This window comes from Delphinus delphis, chromosome 10 (assembly GCF_949987515.2).
Source record: "Delphinus delphis chromosome 10, mDelDel1.2, whole genome shotgun sequence".
Taxonomy (NCBI): domain Eukaryota; kingdom Metazoa; phylum Chordata; class Mammalia; order Artiodactyla; family Delphinidae; genus Delphinus; species Delphinus delphis.
Window position 1 is genome coordinate 20,595,488 of NC_082692.2, and position 22,013 is coordinate 20,617,500.

Below are 22,013 nucleotides of genomic sequence, written 5' to 3' on the forward strand. Positions count from 1 at the left end.
GCCTGTGCTCCGCAACAGGAGGGGCCACAACAGTGAGAGGCCCGCGAACCGAAAAAAAAAATCATTCAAGTTAACCAAAATATATTAAGTCTCCACTCTGTGGAGAGCCCAGTTGTATTAAACAGGAGGATAATGGGGAGAGGACCAAAAAGGGACAAGACATAGCTCATCCTCATGAAGAATATAATAACGCTGACAGACCCCAGTGCTTAAACAAGGAGCATGGGCTGTCAGCTTCCTACAAGAAGGGGGCATCAATTCCAAATGGGAGATCAGGGAAGACGGCATTGGCCTCATCTGGGCTTGAAGCATGAGGAAGATTTAATGAGCTCGATGTACTTGTCAGTGAGACAATGAAAGTGAAGTTAAAAATTAAACCATTAAGCCAATAAAATTCTCCCCTTTGGTAACATAGATGCTAAAGGTTTGGGGTAATCATTTACCTCCTGAAGACTAGGAAATTTGGAGACGTTTAGAGAAATTTATTTGAATGGAATGAGGACCCTGCACTGCACCTCCCTCAGGTTAGCCTTCAATCTTTTGCTCTTTAATATTCTGCTTTTGAGATGATGGGAATGGGTTTTCCCATAGAGAGGAGCTTAATTTGCTGTTTTGGGGTAGAGATTGTTGGAATGGGGAAGAGACCTCTTCTTTCCTGAGATAATTCTGAGTAGTGAGAGAAGATGTCACCTTTTCCTAAGAGAAACCAGAGCCCCAGAACTCCAGGGAACAAAATTATCCAAAAGGATGGCTACAGAGACCTGGAGATAAACCAACAATTTTAAATTATGCTTTTTAGGGTTAATATCACCCATTTATTGGCATTAGGCTAGATGGCCAGCTTAAGATTCCTAAACTGGGCTTGTTTCTGTGGGACACATTAATTAAAAAAGAAGACATTGATCACATCTATGGTGAGACAGTAAGTGTATATTCGGCAAAGGGAGATTTTCTTCGGGGCTAAAACATCAAATAAGCAAAACAGACTAGACCTTTCCAATTAATTTATGTAGGGGGAAGAGTAAAACAAAATGAAATCCCACATGGCTTTGGGAAGTAGGTAGTGAGTGAAGAGTTTGGGGCAGAGAACTTTTATTCTGGGGCTATGAATAAGAGCCATGAACTGTTCTTATATGGAAGAAATGCTCAGTGCTGAGACCAGATGGAGATAACGTTTGAGTTATTAATAACTCTGCATGGTACCTTAGAGAAAAGTCTCATTCTACAGTGAACTAATCAATGGCGGAAGAGCAGGGTATACTTAATGCAAAGGTCATAGACACAGAAATAATCTTGGCCAGAGAAACTGCCAGGAAATTGATAGAAGAATGAATGGCCCAATTTCTTTGCTGGTTCTTCCTCATTTACCTGGTCTCTAAATAAATAGGGCTGATGACTTTCAAATTTATATTTCTACCTGGGCCCTCTGTCCCAAGCTACCAACTCATAGACACAATGCCTACTTGGCAATCTTCTCTTCTGGGTCTAACAGGCATCTCAAACCCAACATGTCCAAAAATGAAACTCTTGTTTTTCTTCTGGAAACCTGCTCCCTTCTCGCTCATTTCCCCACCTCCATTGAGCACACTACCATTCACTCATTTGCTCAAGCCATAAATCTAGAAGTCTCCAAAAATCGCCCCCCCCCCCCGCCTCTTTTCTCATCCCACTCTCCACCTTATCAGCAATTCTTCTTGGGTCTAGCTCTAAAACAGATTCCCAGTCTTGTCTTTTGAACCACGACAGCCTAGCCCAGACACCATCAACCCTTCAATGGGTGACTACGACAGCCTCTTCTCCAGTTTCTTGGGTCCTAGTCTTGGACCTTGTAGACCACGCACCCCACGGCAGCCAATGGAAATCCAGTCCCCTTATCCACCCCATAGGACCCTTCATGGTGTGGCCCTGACCACCACTTTGATCTCATCTCCCACCATTAACCTCCTCACTCACTCTGCACTGGCTACATTGGACAGACTTGCTGGTTCCTTTGCCTGGAATGCTCTGGCTCACAGCTGCCTCTTTCTCATCATTCCCATTTCAGCTCACATGTAACTTTCTCACACAACCAGGTAAAGTAGTTAGATTTGGCAAAGTAGTTGCCCTCTTCACCAGATGCTAGTTACTAAGTCACTGTCACTGCTACTCTCCTTTTCTTCATAGCAAATGTCATTCCTCTTTCTTTTCATTTTGTGCCCCTCCTGGAGACTTTGCTGGAGTTAACAAGGCAATAGAAGTTGGGACAAAGCTGGTATAGGGTAAGGGATGCTGGTGTGGACAGTATGCTGGCATTATTGCTGGTTGCCAGAAAAACTAGCAAGTGCTTCTGTAATAATAAGTATAGAGAGAGGAAATTTAATGAGAATGGAGTCCTTCAGTCACAAATGCAAGAGAAAGGGCTAAGGTAGCAGAACATTCCACTTATTGGCTCAACAAATATTTACTGAATCAATGAAGGAACAAGTGGTCAGTGAACTCTTAGGCACTGGTACACTAGAAGAGTCCTTATAGGTGTAACCCTTGGGGGAAAATGTTACTCTGAAAGCTATGTCTTCAGTTCTGTGACTGCTAATAACCCTAGGGCAATTAGTCAATTAAACTAATTGCCCTAAGGTGGAGACAGACATGATAAGTAAATTACTTATACAGCGGGATATTCAGTCCCTTCTTGTGACAGGTTTCTTCTCAGTTAGCAGAGCCACTCTATTTTGCCAATGAACAATGATTTGGATTTCAATTCAACTTTCAGTTTGTTTCTGAATTTCAGTGTGGACTGGAGGGCTCCTTGGTCTCCAACATCTGTGCTTTTGAATGACGTAATCAGGCAACTGTTCTGTTAGTTAACCACTACCAACTGTAGTTGTGACATGCACAGACATTATGCAATGTTTGCACTTATACTTAAAAACAAATCATCAAAAAATCAGATATATACTTGCTCTTATGTTAATAAAAGTAGTACTCCATAGAGAGAAATTCGAAATTTTACTTTACCAGCAACTCCTGCCCTGCCCTCACTTCCCTTTATATCTGCTCAGCCCCATAACTTTTCTGATCACTTTCAGAGAGTGAAAAGTCCATTGGTTATTTTCAGCCTCCAAATAATCTCATGTTATAATTAATAGCTGCAGTCTGATGAAAAGGATAAAACTCCAAATTTTATCTAAAATTAGAGCTTCTCCCGCCTCCAGCTTGGGTCTGATTGGGGAGGGGTGTGGTGGATGATTTGGTTTGGCTTCTTATTCCCTTCTCCGTCAGCTCCTCCCCTCGCCCCTCTTGCTAGCTGAGGCGTCTGATCCTTCTAGGGCTGGCGCTTACGGAGGTATGGGTTGGTGGATAAGAGGCCGGAAGTGTGGGTTTTGACTGGGACTCTTGTGATCTGGCATTGGGGCTCTCTGGGCTTGGGTGGATGTTCAGTGCTGATCTTTTGGAGAGTTCCCCACTGGGGACACCCATCAGTCTCCCCCATGTCACAGGTGATGCGTGTCCACTGCTCAGCCCTTACTGTTCCTCCCTCACCTGCTGGGCATCCTGCAGTCCACCCCACCTTTTTTGGGGTATGTGGCCCCTCTAGACAGTTCTCCTGGGCAGGATTTTAAAAGGCTGTAAACCGGACCTCTCCTGAATCATCCGTATCTGGTTCAGAAGGAACCTGCAGGTCTCTGTCCAGGCGTCTTTGCACCTGCTGCTGTGGGAGGTCTCCTGACCTCTCAGTGTGCTGTGGGCCCTTCTCTGCTCTGCGGCCTCAGGCCAAGAGTCACAGCCCCATGGCCTTAGATTCTAAGGCCTGTGTCACTCATCAGTCCCCTTCTCTCTCTCACACATACACACCGGCATGCACACACACAAACTCCAGGGGACATAAGTCAATCTCTGGGCGACCCCTTTGCAGGCAGCAGCTATCGTTTGACTTGAGGTGAGGGGCGGCACCCACTTCCCCTCTTTCATGAAGGCAGGGTGAATAAGAGACGGAGCATACCAGCAACTACCTCTAGAGAAACCCTCTCAGCTTCTTCATCTCAGTCAGTTTGTGCCCTTGAAGTGGGCTCAGCAGCCTCCTCCTTCTCCAGTCTTTCCCACCGTTTTGGAATAAAGGCAACATGTATTGTTTTCCTCTCAGAATAGGATATGTTCAATCAAATTGGAGTCAGAAGAGTGCTATTTGAACATCCATTTACACTTAGACACGTTACCGCACACGTACACAGGTGCACACAATTTCTGAAGGTGTCAGAATGAAAGATTCCACACATTGTGACCCCAGTTTTTGTGACAGCTTTCTGTTGTTGCAATTGTAAATGTGTTTTTTAATCACAGTAATAATTCACAAATACATTATTGCTGTAACACATTTAAACACCATAGATAGAATTAAATCCCCCCGTGGCCATCCCTCCCCAAGGGAGTGGTCCTCTGCATTCCCTTATATACAGATGACCCGTGTTGCCAGATTCATGCATCTTAATTTTAAAACCAGAGCTCAGGACAATGTAGACGAGAGCTGTCACTCTCTCAGCATTGTAAATTTTCTATTCATTTATAACATATAAATTACATAATGGAATATTATGTATGTTTTACTTATTATCTTATACTTAACTATTCTACAATGTACTTTTTCCACTTAATGTCTGTTAAATCTTTATATGCTTTTTAATATAGATCCAATTAATTCTTTTTGACTGCTGTATTCTAAAATTTACATGTATTTACTTAACTATTTAAATATTAATGATCATTAGTTGTTCCTGATTTTTTACTTTTACAAATATTGCTGCTACAAGGAGTGTCTTGGGACATACTCTGTGCGGCTGTGCAGACACCGTGAAGCAGCAATATCGGTAGAAGGAATGCAGTTTGACCACCATAAATAACAGCTTATTACTCACACTTCTGCCTAAACTTGGTGATAAAAGTCTTTTAAATATTTATGAAGGTTGATGGGTAAGAGATAGTATGATATGGTTCCTTTGATATCCATGGCCTTCCTCTATAGTAAGGCAGACTGCATTTCCCACTGTTCATTCTTCATCTGTATTTATCTATTCTTCTGATAGTTACCTGCTCTTTACCCATTTTCCTATATTTTGTCTTTTTAAAATTATTTTGAAGAAGTTTAAGAAACACCTCTCCCCTGTCTGATATCATACTGAAATGGATTTCTCCCCTTTCGTCAATGACCTTTAATGGTATCTATTATTAAAAATAAGGCCTGTGCTTTTTGTATCCTGCAGTATACATATACTGCAGCCTTATGATATGTCTAGGTGTAAATTTCATTTCATTTCTTTGGCTTGACACTCTTTGTAATTCTTGAATCTGAGAAATCTTATGTTTCATCTATTCTGAAGGAGTCCTATTCAATATTTTTAAAAGTATTGCCTGTCCTCAATTCTCTTTATTTTCTCCTCCTAGAAGTCTTATTCAACATATGTTTACTCATATGTAAAATAAACATCTCGGACCCGTTGACAGTGAAATCCTTTTCATTGTTTGGGTTACATACAACAAAGAATGGCCTTCTTTCCTTGCATTTTCTTTAATGGCAATTTAATTTAGGAGTTGAATTGAAAAAAACAGGGATCAACATTTAAAAAATATATATAAACAGTAAAAGAGTAAAAAATCTTACTCTCATTCCTGTCCCCAATCTGCCCTGTTTTCTCAGCCTTTATTATGTTATGTTCCAATTTTTTTTTTTTGGATTATGCGGGCCTCTCACTGTTGTGGCCTCTCCCATTGCAGAGCACAGGCTCCGGACGTGCAGGCTCAGCGGCCATGGCTCACGGGCCTAGCCGCTCCGCGGCATGTGGGATCCTCCCGGACCGGGGCACGAACCTGTGTCCCCTGCATCGGCAGGCGGACTCTCAACCACTGCGCCACCAGGGAAGCCCATGTTCCAATTTTGATGGAAGTTTTTACCATGAATGGATATTAAGTTTTGTCACATGCTTTTTTCTGCATCTATTGAGATGATTATGTGATTTTCTCCTTCCTTCTGTTAATATGATGTCTCACATAGATTGATTTGTGAACATTGAACCATCCTTGCCTTCCTGGAATAAATCACTTTATCATGGGGGTATGATCCTTTTTATATATTGTTGAATTTGGTTTGCTAATATTTTGTTGAGGATACTTGCTTCTATATTCATCAGAGATATTGGCCTATAATTTTTTTTGTAGTGTCTTTGTCTGATTTTGGTATAGGGTACTGGTGGTCTCATAGAATGAATTTGGGAGTATTCTCCCCTCTCCCAGTTTTTGGAATAGTTTGAGAAAGATAGGTATGAGCTCTTCTTTAATGTTTGGTAGAACTCCCCTCTGAAGCCATTTGGTCTGGGACTTTTGTTACTGGGAGCTATATTTTAAATTATGAATTCAATTTCACTACCAGTGATTGGTCTGTTCAGAGTGTCTATTTTTGGTTCAGTCATGTATGTTTCTAGAAATTATCTATTTCTTCTAGGTTGTCCAAATTGTTGACATATAACTGTTCATAGTATTCTCTTATGATTTTTTTTGTATCTCTGTGGTATTGGGTGGTATTTTTCCTCTTTCATTTCTTATTTTATTTGGATCCTCTCTCTTTTCTTCTTGATGATCTTGGTTAAAGGTTTATCAAGTTTGTTTACCGTTTCAGAAAACCAAGTCTTGGTTTCACTGATCTTTTCTATAGCTATTTATTTATTTTTGGTCTATGTTTTATTTATTTCCTCTCTGATTTTTATTATTTCCTTGCTTCTGCTGACTTTGGGCTTTTTGCTTTCTCTTTCAAATACCAGAGTTTGAGATTTTTCTTGTTTCTTGAGGAAGGCCTCTACTGCCATAAACTAACTGCTTTTGCTGCATCCCATAGATTTTGGAGTACTGTGTTTCCATTTTCATTTGTCTCAAGGTATTTCTTATGTCCTCTTTGATGTCTTCACTGACCTTTTTTTTTTTTTAAGTAGCATGTTCTTTAGTCTCCACATGTTTATGTTTTTCCCATTTTTCTTCCTGTAATTGATTTCTAGTTTCATACCATTGTGGTTGGAACAAATGCCAGATATAATTGCTATCCTCTTAAGTTTGTTGAAACTTCTTTTGTAACCTGGCATGTGATCCATTCTGGAGAACATTCCATGTGCACTTGAAAAGAATGTGTATTCTGCTGGTTTTGGATGGAATGTCCTGTAAGTCCAACTGGTCTGTTGTGTCATTTAAGACCACTGTTTCCTTATTGATTTTCTGTCTGAATTACCTGTCCATTGATGTAAGTGAGGTATTAAAGTCTCCTACTATTATTATATCATTGTCAATTTCTCCCTTTATGTCTGTTAATATTTGCTTTATATATTTAGGTGCTCCTATATTAGGTCCATATATGTTAGAAAGTGTTGTATCTTCTTGTATTGATTCCTTTATCATTATATAATGCCCTTCTTTGTCTTTTGTTATAAACTGTTTTAAAGTCTATTTTGTCTGATATGAGTATTGCTACCCCCCATTTTTTGTCATTTCCATTTGCATGAAATGTCTTTTTCCATCCCCTCACTTTCAATCTGTATGTGTTTTTAGCTCTGAAGTGAGTCTTTGTGGGCAGCATACAGATGGGTCTTGTTTTTTAATTCAATTAGCCACCTTAGGTCTTTTGATTAGAGCATTTAGTCCATTGACATTTTAAGTGATTATTGGTAGGTATGTCCTTATTGTCATTTTGTTTCTTGTTTTCTGATTGTTTTTATAGTTCTTTTCTGTTCCTTTTTCTTTTCGTTTATTCCCTTGTGGTTTGATGATTTTTTAAGTGGTATCCTTGTGTTCCTTTCTCTCATTTTTTTTGTATCTATTGTAGGTTTCTAATTTGTGGTTACTATGAGGTTCATGTATATTTACTTATATCTACTTGTTTTAAACTGGTAGTCATTTAAGTTCAAACACCTTCTAAAAGATCTACATTTTTTACTCCCCTCCTCCATGTTTTGTGTTTTGATGTCATATTTTACATCTTCATGTTTATCCCTTCACTGTTCATTGTATTTATAGTTGATATTACAATTTTTTTGTCTTTTAATCTTCATGCTAGCCTATTTAAGTAGTTGAGCCAGTCTTTACTGTCTATTTTCTTTTACTAGTGGGATTTTTGCTTTCCTATAGATTCTTACTTCTTGTTGTAGCCTTTTCTTTTCCACTTAGAGATGACCCTTTAACATTACATTTTGGGTACGTTTGGTATTGATTAACTCTTTTAGTTTTTGCTTGTCTGAGAAATTCTTTATCTCTCCTTCAATTCTAAATGATCATCTTGCTGGGTAGAGTATCCTAGTTGCAGGTTTTTCCTTTTCAGCACTTTAAATATATCATGCCACTACCTCTGGCCTGCAAAGTTTCTGCAGAAAAATCAGCTGATAGTCTTATGGGGGTTCCCTTGTATATGACTGTTTTTCTCTTGCTGCCTTTAGAATTCTCTTTTTATCTTTAATTTTTCCATTTTAATTATGATATGTCTTGGTGTAGGTCTGTTTAGGTTCATCTTGTTTGGGTCCCTCTGTGCTTCCTGTACCTGGATATCTGTTTCTTTCTGCAGGTTTGGGAAGTTTTCAGCCATAATTTTATCAAATACATTTTTGACCTGTCTCTCTCTCTCTCTCTTCTCCTTCTGGGACTCCTATAGTGCAAATCATGGTTTGCTTAATGTTATCCTAGAGATCTCTTAAACTCTTCTGTTTTTCTTTTTGCAGCTCTGATTGGGCAATTTCCATTATTCTATCTTCCAGGTCACATATGTATTCTTTTGTATCACCTAGTCAGCTGTTAATTCCTTTGATTGTGTTTTTCATTTCAGTTATTGTATTCTTGGGTTCTGGCTGGCTGTTATATGTTTTCTATTTCCTTATTAAAATTATCACTGTGTTCATCTACTCTTTAATTTAGTTAGCATTCTTATTACTAATACTTTGAACTCTTATCTGGTACATTATTTCTGTTTCATTACTTGTTTTTTCAGGGGTTTTCTCTTGTCCTTTCCTTTGAATTAAATTTCTCTATCTCTTCATTTTGCTTAACTTTCTCTGTCTCTATGAAATTAGGTGAAACATTTAGCTATCCTGGAATTGAAGGGGTGTCCTTGTATGGAAGCATCCCTGTGCAGTCTGTGCCCAGTGTCTTTGGTGGCACAGCTACATCTGACGTTGAGCATAAGTCTCTCTTCCCCAGTGGTGTGCTAGCAGCTATCACCAGGGTAGGAGGTAGGGCTGGAAGTAGAAGGGCTAGAGCAAGAGCCAGTTGTGAGCCAGGGCTTCTCCTCGGTTTGGTGGGCAACACCACACTATCAGGGTGGGGGTGGGTTCCACGATGCTGGGTCAGAAGACCTGAGGGTTGGTCTGATCTGGCTCCATTCCCTCTGAGTGTGTGCTCTCCCCCCTCCCAGCACAGGCACACTCACCCAGAGGGGAACAGCACTGGAGCAAGAGGAGCTGGAGTGGGTGCTTGGTATGGGTTGGAGTGCAGACCGTGGTAGTGCCGGCACTAGTCGGAGTCCTGGACAGCTCCTGATCTTCTGCCTTCATAGGCACCAGCAATGTCCAGATGCTGTGCTAAGTCTGAGCTACCTCTTTCCCTCACAACTGCATACTCCTCTCAGCCATGGCAGCCCTCTCTCCAGTGTGGAGCTGCACTGGGAGCAAGAGGGGCTGGAGCAGGTGCTCTGCTCAGGCTGGGGTGTGTGTTAGGCAGTGGTGGGAAACCAGCCAGAGTCCCTGTCAGTTTCGATCTGCTTCCTCTGCCTTTTTTTGGGAGTAAGCCAGCTTGTGCCTGCTCTTCATGAGCGGAGTCTTGGTTCGTTATAGTCCTGCTATCAATCCCAGTTTTTCGAATCAGCTAAGGGGACGTGTCCTCCTGGTGCCAGACCCTATGGCGTAGTGCTCAGTGGTTCTCACCACTCACTCCCCAGGGAGGATCTCTGAGCCTGTGTAATTCCCCCTCCTCTTCTGTGTACCCTCCCAGGGGTGTAGGTCTCGATCTGATCACTTCTCTCCCTTCTACCCAATTACATGCGAAACTTTCTTACAGACTTGGTTGTATAAGAATCTTTCTGCCAGTCTCCAGTTTGTTTTCAGTGAGAATTGCTCCACGTGTAGATGTATTTTTGATGTTTCATGGGGTGAGGTGAGCTCCGCGTCATCTTACTCCACTATCTTGATCTATCTCCTCTATAAACTTTTATATTTATTGTCAAATTGCCCTCCATTGGGCATTGATAATATTTGGAAGTACCTGATACCCCTGGCATCACCACAGATCACGTCACAAAACTGTTGCACTTCTGGCAGTTTGATAAATTGGTATCTCACAGTAGTTTTACTATTATGAGGGTGGATACCTTTTAATATGCTTAGAAATCACTTATTTTTCTTTTTCTGTAAATGGTCCATTCATATCCTTTGACTATTTTTCTACTGGCTTTTGTTCCTTTAATATCTATTTCTACATGATCCTTATATATGAAGACAGCATTGGTCCATTTTTTTTTCAAATTGAACTGTATGCATATTTTTCCTCAGGCACTAAAATTATATTGGCTCATTCCAGAAATTCATATTAAAGGTGATGTGTATATAAAAGGAAAGCTATAGATGTAGACAGTCCACCCAGGGGTCAATCTGTGTCATGGTGGGTGTAGTGAGGCATGCACCTCACCTCAGCTCTGGTTCTCAGAGTGGGATGCTGTCAGCCCTGCCGTTTGTTTCTGCCTGTATCTGCATTGTCCCTGGAGCTCTACTGGCAGATTTTCTCCTCTCCAGAAAAATCCTCAGACTCAATACCATCAGGAAACTCTTCACTGCCATAGGTAAGAACCAAGGTAGACATGGGAGGGGGGGTGGATGTGGGATGCTCAGGGAAGCTTCCTATTCACTGTGTTTGTTCTCCTGCCCCAGGGGTTCTCCTCCCATCTGCGTTCTTCGTGTCCCTTTTCTGGGTCAGATCCAGTTTCAGTGCCACCATGGCCTTCTTGATACTGTCTTCTGCTACCAAAAGCCTCAGCCAATCAGGAGCCCTTGTCAACTTCATGGATATTGCTCTTCGGTAGGGACCTGTGATCATCCCTAAAGCTGCTCTGACACATGGGTAAAATGTGACACATGCAATGGGTCACAGGAAATTTCAGCACCAGTCGTACATCCAAATAATTCCTGGAAGGGACCCAAAGCTAGTCAACCTCTGTGAACTTAGTTTTTCCAGATGAAAACAGGAGAAGTCAGTGGCCACACTCACAGTTCAACTGTGGGAGACTCACACCAATTTCTTTCTGTTGGGGAATGCAGCAGTTACACAGGGCTGGATCACTGAAAGGACTCGTAAACTTCAGAGGGCGTGCTCATGTAAGGCTTTAATAAAGGTAGAGGATACAGGATAGCAGGAGAAACATTCACCTCTGATATAGGTAAATACCAGATGACTGAGACTTCCAAATATAGCTCCCAGGGACCATCCATGGACCGTTCACAGTCAATAGGACACATTTCATCTTCAGGTAATGAACCACCAAATTACATGGGAGACACCTTGGTCTCAGGGAAGCCAATGTCTCATCCAATGGGAGGTCTTTTATACCTAAAAGCAAGGCTGAAAGATCAGGCTCCACAGCAGAAGACAAGAGAACATATAAACCAGCTGCCAACCATCCATCTGTACCTTTTGTATAATGAACGTTGACAAGGTAGTGCAGGTGACCCCTTGGAAATCCCAGATCCTAGCACTGGATTAGACTCATCACTAGTCAGTACATTTCATTCAGATTTGACAAAGGGTCAGCACAACTCCAGCAATCCCCAGAGATAATCATAGAGTTGCAACAGATCAGCTGAGATTAACCCTTTGCTTACAGAGGAATATTGTTTTCTCACACTTTCTCTCTCGCAGGTACAGTGCCTTACTCAGGGGACTATCACAGACCTTTTCTTACATAGTGGGAGCCATCTCTCCCACAGTTGCCGGATTTTTTATCAGTCATGTAAGGCCAAATGTTCTGATGATTATGATATTCACAAGAGTCACCTCAAAAGATCATCCAGCCTCTCATTCTGACCCTAGGCTCAGCTCATGCAGAAAAATTACCACATGTTCAGGGTATGGAGTGAAGGAGAATGCTCTATTGTATGAGTTTATGCTTTATGAGTTCTTAGAATGAGTTTCTCGTGCTAATCATCACATTTTCTAGCAATAATCATGACCCTTCTTGTGAAGTATAGAACGGCCAACCATTCTGATTGGCTGGGGCTGAGGGGTTTCCTGGGATGTGGGACTTTCAACACTAAAACCTTGAAAGTTCCAGGCAATCTGGAAAGAGTTGGTCACCCTATGTAGGAACCCAACAAATATTTATAGAACAAATGAACGAGATGCTGAGTGGATGAGTGAATGACAGAGCGAAGGAGCAACCTGTACATTACAGGTATGCTCATCAGTGGTTAGTACATAAATTCCTCTGCCCGGTATTGCTTACATGGTGTTTTTACATTCATACAGCCTTCCATCCTGGGAGATGCATTTAAAGTTGTCAGAATAAACAAATTCATCTGATGACAATTTCATAAGAATCGGATTGATACAGACTTTATGTGAAGAAACATACATATGACATTCACATGACTATCATTCTTTAAGTTTCCTGTGGTTTCCACCAGTAAGCCAGGAAAATGAATGGAGAATAACAAAGAAAGGGTATTCTTTTTGACACCAAGTCCTTTTTTTTTTGAAGCTTCAGTTCTCTTCCAGCCACTGACTAACACTGTTTACAACGGAAATTCTCAAACTGCTCGTTTCCCTTATTACTCACTCACTCACTCATTTATCTCTTCATTCATTCGACATATATGCAATGAACATTAGCATGTGCAATGCACTGTTTAAGTGAATAAAACCAACAGAAGTCCCTGCCCTTGTGAAGTCGGTAGGAAAGAAACCGATAGAAAACTAACAAACTAAACGAAAACATGGTATAGTGATTGGTGGTAAGTGCTAAGAAAAGAGTAGGGCCGGAGAGGAGAATTGGGCACATAAGAGGGGGTGGGATTTCAGTTTTAAGTAGGGTGGCCGAGGAAGTCTCATTGAAAAAGTAATATTTATGGGAAGCAAGTACATGGGCGAGAGAAATGACTACTTGAGGGGAGGAATATTCCAGCAGAGGGAAAGGCCATTCTGCCTATGAAGGCAGAATGCACCGGAAATGTACCTGCATATTCTAAGAACAACCAGGAACATGTAATGCGGGGCAGAGTTGGGGATGAGGGTGGTAGAATATGGTGCCAAAGCCTTTCTGAACCAGGAGGGACAAGAACTAGGAGACTGTTAATAACTTGTAGTTTCCTGCCTCCAGGACTCAGAGTTCAGTTGAGGAATGTCTTCTTGCTTTCAGCTGCTGTGAACATAGCAGGCCTGTTTTTCTACCTCATCTTTGGCCAAGCAGAGGTGCAGAACTGGGCTAAAGGTAGAGGTGCACCCGCTTCTGAGCAAACCGAGTGACGAATTAGATGCCAGTGCTTAGTTGTTCACTGTTTGCCCTCATGGACATTCCCCTGACTTACAGTTCTACCCCAAAATGGGCTGTCCTTAAAGTACAGAAATCTCAGATTTTCCACTGGCCCATACACCTAGGACATGGAGGAGTGAGTGTTGCAAATTATGGAAAGGCTCTTTCGTAAAGTCTTAGAATAAAATTTTATCTTCTTGTGCTTGCTTTCGGTTTATTTAACAATCATTTATAAGGCAACTAATGCAGAGTGGAAGACAAATAAACCCAAATTTAAAATTCAGATGTGTTACTTGTTACAAACAATACATGGACAAAAGAGATGCCCACAGGGTGTGCATGGTGGCAGGGGCTGGGGGTGGGGACTGGCCTCCTAGGAATCTCCATGCCATCTTCTTCCTTGGGCTGGTGACTGCCCCTCAGTCCCAGCTTGTGTGCTGGTCCCTCTCCCCCTCAATAAGGAGTTCAGACCCAGGCTCTCCTAGTGCTCTGTTTTACACTAAGTTTTGTAGAGAAAGAAAAAAGCACACATAAATGTCACTGAGTCCTGATACCCAGTGATGATAAGAAAGCTTTACAACAGTTCGAAGGAATAGTCTGGCTTAGTATATTTTTTCAAGTTGTTTTCTTTGTCCCAATTAGTTTATCCTAGGCATTTGTTACATTTCATCTCTTGACATAAAAATGGTGCAATTTTATCCTCAATTTTATCCTCATCTCTTGACATAAAAATGGTGCAATTTACTCGTTCTTACTCTCAAAAGTCTCTGAGTGAGAGGTCTGAACAATTCCAATATCTTGCTAGGTCCAAGCACGTGGTATGAAACCATCCACCATTTGCTCTATACCTATGCTGTATCCTGAAAATAAAAACACTGCACACTCCTGGGGTTTGGGACTCAGGTAGTTTGATATTGCTGCTCTCCCTAATAGGAATACATTTTATCCGCAGCATCCACAAGGCACACTTTTTGTACTTGACCAAATTCCCATTCTTTGTAAATATTTGTTACTAAGAAAATGAAACTTCTTTTTGTGATCCTCCACCAACCACACACTCTGGTTCTGCTCAGAAACATTCCCAGTCCTTTCAAAGAACAAGCTACCAAAACCTGTGGCAATTGGGACAGTGCTATCTGGCAAACTGGACTGAAACCCAGCTTCACCTGGTTAGCAGGTGTCCAGATCAACTCATCTGATGTAATGTTCTCCAAAACCTAAAAAGGGGAAGTGGCCAAGGTGCTTAATTTGGGTATCAGTACAGGAGCCTATCTGGGGCAGTGATGAGGAAGACACACTAAAACATGCCATTCACACAAACAGACATTTTCTGGGTTTCCCAGTAGAAACAGTCACTTACGTTGCCTAATAACTACCGGTAAGTACCCCCACATGTGTTTCTACGTGTTAGCTGAATATAAACATTCCTTTAACGTAAGAAACCATGATGCGTTTTATCCACAGGAGGGAAAATACTATGCGACACAGGTATTTCACCCAAGACTGAGAAAAAAGTTGACATCTCTCACCAACATGTCACTGCTTTAAGTGCACATAGTCCATGGGAAGAAATAAAGATTTATCTGTTTCCTCTTTTCTAGGATGGCCTGTATCCGGCCAAATTTACGGTGACTAATTTTGTAACAGGGTGTATGATGATGTTACATTGAAGACTTGCTGTAGGTGGCCATATATAACAGACATGAAATTCCAACGTGGGGTGTTAGGGTACCTCACAGATATTGCTCAGGATGTGATTTTTAAAAAGTCATATGGTTCTAAAACAATTTAGGATTACATAAAAGTAAAAGCCTCAGGAGAGTGGAGTTAGAGAAAGGTTTTGAAAAAAATTTTAAATGTGTGTTTTCCCTATAAGATCAAGAACAAGACAAGGATGTCCACTCTTGCCATTTCTATTCAACCTCCTAGTAGAGGTTCTAGGCAGGGCATCTAGGCAAGAAAAAGAAATAAAAGTCACTTAGGCTGGAAGAGAAGAAATAAAACTATATTCACAGATGGCATAATCTTCTATATAGAAATTGTAAAGAACCACTAAAAAACTATTTGAATAATAAATGAGTTCAGCAAGGTTTCAGGATACAAGATTGATATACATAAATCAGTCATATTTCTATATACTTGCAATGGACAATCCAAAAATTAAACTAATTTCATTTAAAGCAGCATAAAAAAGAATATATTTAGGAATAAAATTAACAATAGAAATGTAAGACTTATACTCTGAAAAGTATAAAACATTGTTGAAAGAAATGAGAGAAGATCTAAATGAATGAAAAGAATTGACGTTCAAGGAGTGGAAGACTTCAGTACTGTTAAAATGGCAAAACTCCTGAAATTGAGCCATAGATTTAATGAAATTTCTATCAGAATCCAAGCAATTTCTCTTGACAAGCTGATTCCAAAATTAATACAGAATTGTAAGGGACCTAGAATAGCCAAAACATTCTTGAAAAAGAAGAACCAAGTTCAAGGACTCACACTTCAAAGCTCTCTACAAAGCAACAGTAATCAAGACAGAGTTGTATTAGCATAAGGATAAATAAATAGATCAGTGGTATCAAACTGAGTCCAGAAATAAACGAAAGTGTCTATGGTCAACTGATTTTTGACAAACATGCCAAGACCATTCAATGGGGAAAGAATAGTCTTTTTAACAAATTGTCCTGGGATAACTGGATAGCTACATTCTAAAGAATGAATCTGGACCTTTAGTTCACACCATTTACAAAAATTAAACTAGATAAAAATAGATCAAAGATCTAAATGTAAGAGCTAAACTAATAAAATTCTTTGAAGAGAACATAAGGGTAAATCCTTCACAACCTCAGACTTGGCAACGGTTTCTTAGATAAAACACCAAAAGCATAAGCAACAAAAAAAATTGATAAAGTAGACTTCATAAATATTAAAAACTTTTGTGTGGCAAAGAACACTATCAAGAAAGTGAAAAGAAAACCTCTGAACGGGAGAAACTATGTGCAAGTCACATATCTGATAAGGGTCTTATATATAGAATATATAAACTCAACAACAAAAAGACAAACAACCCAATTAAAAAATGGGCAAAACTTGAATAAACATTTTTTTGAAGAAGATATAAATATGACCAATATGCAATGAAAAGATGTTCACCATAATTAATCATTAGGGAGGTGGTGTTTTTTGTCCCCTTTCTAGAAACCAGCTGTAACTTTAGGCCAGAGTGTATTAAAATGAGCCACTTCTGAACCAGCAGTGCCCAGGCGCCAGGCCTTCCTGTGAAGGCTGCAGCAAAGGTCAGGGCTTGGTCTGCGTGACTTTCCTTCCCATGCTCATCCAAGTGGTGCTCTGCCTCTGAGTTTGGGTAAGAGAGGCATCAGGACAACTCGCATCAGGTCACTTAGCAGAGATCAACTATTCCTGGGCTCAGTGAGGAGGTATGCTGTGTGGCTGACAGGGTCTTGGTGCTCCGGCTGGGTATCAGGCCTGAACCTTGAAGTGGGAGAGCAGAGTTCAGAACGTTGGACCACCAGAGACCTCCTGGCCCCATGTAATATCAATCAGTGGGAGCTCTCCCAGAGATCTCCATCTCAATGCTAAGACCCAGCTCCACTCAACGACCAGCAACCTCCAGTGCTGGACACCCTATGCCAAACAACTAGCAAGACAGGAACAAAACCCAACCCATTAGCAGAGACGCTGCCTAAAATCATAATAAGTTCACAGACACCCCAAAACACACAACCAGACGTGGTCCTGCCTACCAGAAAGACAAGATCCAGCCTCATCCACCAGAACACAGGCACCAGTCCACTCCACCAGAAAACCTACAAAACCCACTGAACCAACCTCACCCACTGGGGGCAGATACCAAAAACAATGGAAAGTACGAACCTGCAGCCTGTGAAAAGGAGATCCCAAAGATAGTAAGTTAAACAAAATGAGAAGACAGAGAAATGCACAGCAGTTGAAGGAGTAAAGTAAAAACCCACCAGACCAAACAAATGAAGAGGAAATAGGAAGTCTACCTAAAAATGAATTCAGAGTAATGATGGTAAAGATGATCCAAATCTTGGAAATAGAACAGAGAAAATACAAGAAACTTTTAACAAGGACCTAGAAGAACTAAAGAGCAAACAAACAATGGTGAACAACACAATAAGTGAAATTAAAAATTCTCTAGTAGGAATCAATAGCAGAATAACTGAGGCAGAAGAACGGATAAGTGACCTGGAAGATAAAAGAGTGGAAATAACTAGCACAGAGCAGAATAAAGAAAAAAGATAGAAAAGAATTGAGGGCAGTCTCAGAGACCTCTGGGACAACATTAAACACACCAACATTCGAATTATAGGGGTCCCAGAAGAAGAAGAGAAAAAGAAAGAGACTGAGAAAATATTTGAAGAGATTATAGTCGAAAACTTCCCTAATATGGGAAAGGAAATAGTTAATCAAGTCCAGGAAACACAGAGAGTCCCATACAGGATAAATCCAAGGAGAAACACACCAAGACACATATTAATCAAACTATGAAAAATAAAATACAAAGAAAAAAATATTAAAAGCAGCAAGGGAAAAACAACAAATAACATATGAGGGAATCCCCATAAGGTTAACAGCTGATCTTTCAGCAGAAACTCTACAAGCCAGAAAGGAGTGGCAGGACATATTTAAAGTGATGAAAAGGGAAAACCTACAAGCAAGATTACTCTACCCAGCAAGGATCTCATTCAGATTTGGTGGAGAAAATAAAACCTTTACAGACAAGCAAAAGCTAAGAGAATTCAGCACCACCAAACCAGCTTTACAACAAACGCTAAAGGAACTTCTCTAGGCAGGAGACACAAGAGAAGAAAAAGACCTACAATAACAAACCCAAAACAATTAAGAAAATGGTCATAGGAACGTACATATCAATAATTACCTTAAATGTAAATGGATAAAATGCTCCAACCGAAAGACGTAGACTGGCTGAATGGATACAAAAACAAGACCTGTATATATGCTGTCTACAAGAGAACCAGTTCAGACCTAGGGACACATACAGACTGAAAGTGAGGGGATGGAAAAAGATATTCCATCCAAATGGAAATCAGAAGAAAGCTGGAGCAGCAATTCTCATATCAGACAAAATAGACTTCAAAATAAAGACTATTACAAGAGACAAAGAAAGACACTACATAATGATCAAGAAGATGATATAACAATTGTAAATATTTATGCACCCAACATAGGGGCACCTCAATACATAAGGCAAATGTTAACAGCCATAAAAGGGGAAATCAACAGTAACACAATCATAGCAGGGGACTTTAACACCCCACTTTCACCGATGGACAGAGCATCCAAAATGAAAAAAAATAAAGACACACAAGCTTTAAATGACACATTAAACAAGATGGATTTAATTGATATTCATAGGACATTCCATCCAAAAACAACAGAATACACTTTCTTCTCAAGTGCTCATGGAACATTCTCCAGGATGGATCATATCTTAGGTCACAAATCAAGCCTTGGTAAATTTAAGAAAATTGAAATCATATCAAGTCTTTTCTAATCACAATGCTATGAGACTAGATATCAATTACAGGAAAAAAAATCTGTAAAAAATACAAACACATGGAGGCTAAACAATACACTACTAAATAACCAAGAGATCACTGAAGAAATCAAAGAGGACATCAAAAAGTACCAGAAACAAATGACAAAGAAAGCACAATGACCCAAAACCAACGGGATGCAGCAAAAGCAGTTCTAAGATGGAAGTTTACAGCAATACAATCCTACCTCAAGAAACAAGAAACATCTCAAACAACCTAACCTTACACCTAAAGCAATTAGAGAAAGAAGAACAAAAAAATTCCAAAGTTAGCAGAAAGAAAGAAATCATAAAGATCAGATCAGAAATAAAGGAAAAAGACTTGAATGAAACAATAGCAAAGATCAATAAAACTAAAAGCTGGTTCTTTGAGAAGATAAAAAAAACTGATAAACCATTAGCCAGACTCATCAAGAAAAAAAGGGAGAAGACTCAAATCAGTAGAATTAGAAATGAAAATGGAGAAGTAACAACTGACACTGCAGATATACAAAGGATCATGAGAGATTACTACAAGCAACTATATGCCAATAAATTGGACAACCTGGGAGAAATGGGAAAATTCTTAGAAAAGCACAACCTTCTGAGACTGAACCAGGAAGAAATAGTAAATATAAACAGATGAATCACAAGCACTGAAATTGAGATTGTGATTAAAAATCTTCCAACAAACAAAAGCCCAGGACCAGATGGCTTCACAGTTGAATTCTATCAAACATTTAAAGAAGAGACAACAACTGTCCTTCTCAAACTCTTCCAAAATATAGCAGAGGGAGGAACACTCCCAAACTCATTCTACAAGGCCACCATAACCCTGATACCAAAACCAGACAAAGATATCACAAAGAAAGAAAACTACAGGCCAATATCACTGATGAACATAGATGCAAAAATCCTCAACAAAATACTAGCAAGCAGAATCCAACAGCACATTAAAAGGATCATACACCAGGATCAAATGGGATTTATCCCAGGAATGCAAGGATTCATCAATATATGAAAATCAATCAATGTGATAAACCATATTAACAAAGTGGAGAAAAACCATATGATCATCTCAATAGATGCAGAAAAACTTGCAACAAAATCCAACACCCATTTATGATAAAAAAAAAAACCCTCCAGAAACTAGGCTTGGAGGGAACTTACCTCAACATAATAAAGCCCATATATTGCAAACCCATAGCCAACATCATTCTCAATGGTGAAAAATTGAAACCATTTCCACTAAGATCAGGAAGAAGACAAGGTTGTGCACTCTCATTACTATTATTTAACATAGTTTTGGAAGTTTTAGCAACTGCAGTCAGAGAAGAAAAAGAAATAAAAGGAATCCAAATCAGAAAAGAAGAAGTAAAGCTGTCACTGTTTACAGATGAACTGATACTATAAATAGTGAACCCTAATGATGCCACCAGAAAACTACTAGAACTAATCAATGAATTTGGTAAAGTAGCAGGATATAAAATTAATGCACAGAAATCTCTTGCATTCCTATACATTAATGATGAAAAATTGGAAAGAGAAATTAAGGAAACATTCCCATTTACATTGGAAAAAAAAGAATAAAATACCTAGGAATAAACCTACCTAGGGAAACAAAAGACCTGTATGCAGAAAACAATAAGACACTGATGAAAGAAATTAAAGATGATACAAACAGATGGAGAGATATACCATATTCTTGGATTGGAAGAATCAACACTGTGAAAATGACTATACTACCCAAAGCAATCTACAGATTCAATGCAATCCTTATCAAACTACCAATGACATTTTTCACAGAACTAGAACAAAAATTCCACAATTTGTATGGAAACACAAAAGACCCTGAAGAGCCAAAGCAATCTTGAGAAAGAAAAACAGAGCTGGAGGAATCAGACTCCCAGACTTCAGACTATACTACAAAGCTACAGTAATCAAGACAGTATGATACTGGCACAAAAACAGAAATATAGATCAATGGAAGAGGATAGAAAGCCCTGAGATAAACCCATGCACCTATGATCACCTTATTTTTGATAAAGGAGGCCTGAATATACAACAGAGGAAAGACAGCCTCTTCAATAAGTGGTACTGGGAAAACTGGACAGCTATATGTAAAAGAATGAAGTTAGAACACTCCCTAACACCATACACAAAAATAAACTCAAAATGGATTAAAGACCTAAATGTAAGGCCAGACACTATCAAACTCTTAGAAGAAAACATAGGTAGAACACAGCAAGATCCTCTAGACCCACCTCCTAGAGAAATGGAAATACAAACAAAAATAAACAAATGGGATGTAATGAAACTTAAAATCTTTTGCACAGCAAAGGAAATCATAAACAAGACGGAAAGACAACTCTCAGAATGGGAGAAAATATGTGCAAATGAGGCAACTGACAAAGGATTAATCTCCAAAATCTACAAGCAGCTCATGCAGCTCAATATCAAAAGAACAAGCAACCCAATCAAAAAATGGGCAGAAAACTTAAATAGACATTTCTCCAAAGAAGATATACGGATTGTCATCAAACACATGAAAGGATGCTCAACATCACTAATCATGGGAGAAATGCAAATCAAAACTACAATAAGGGGTCACCTCACACCAGTCAGAGTGATCATCATCAAAAAATCTACAAACAGTAAATGCTGGAGAGGGTGTGGAGAAAAGGGTACCTTCTTGCACTGTTGGTGGGAAAGTAAATTGATACAGCAACTATGGAGAACAGAATGGAGGTTTCTTAAAAAACTAAAACTAGAACTACCATATGACCCAGCAATCCCACTACTGGTCATAAACCCTGAGAAAACCGTAATTCAAAAAGTGTCATGTACCACAATGTTCATTGCAGCTCTATTTACAATAGCCAGGGTATGGAAGCAACCTAAGTGTCCATCAACAGATGAATG

General features: G+C 39.7%; 3 protein-coding genes across 17 annotated transcripts in view; 1 reads left to right on the forward strand and 2 right to left on the reverse strand.

The window, feature by feature from the left end:
* The window catches only part of SLC17A3 (solute carrier family 17 member 3), a 294,893-nt gene that overhangs the window by 147,183 nt on the left and 125,697 nt on the right, over nt 1-22,013 (reverse strand).
* The window catches only part of SLC17A1 (solute carrier family 17 member 1), a 246,272-nt gene that overhangs the window by 147,169 nt on the left and 77,090 nt on the right, over nt 1-22,013 (reverse strand). Inside the window, exon 13 of one of the 15 annotated variants that reach the window (XM_060023428.2) lies at nt 11,084-11,604. The exons of 12 other annotated variants lie outside the window; for them this stretch is intronic. The gene's annotated coding sequence lies outside the window, so the exon portion shown is untranslated. Of the gene's footprint in view, nt 1-11,083; nt 11,605-15,121; nt 15,461-22,013 lie in introns of those variants that run through there. 2 more of the 15 variants (XM_060023426.2, XM_060023429.2) reach the window with 2 other exon arrangements.
* On the forward strand, nt 1,687-13,503 carry LOC132432770 (probable small intestine urate exporter). The gene is given in 5 exon segments (XM_060023525.2): nt 1,687-10,828; nt 10,917-11,064; nt 11,902-11,992; nt 13,358-13,370; nt 13,373-13,503. Coding segments are annotated over 5 exon segments (564 nt in total). The 5' UTR covers nt 1,687-10,647.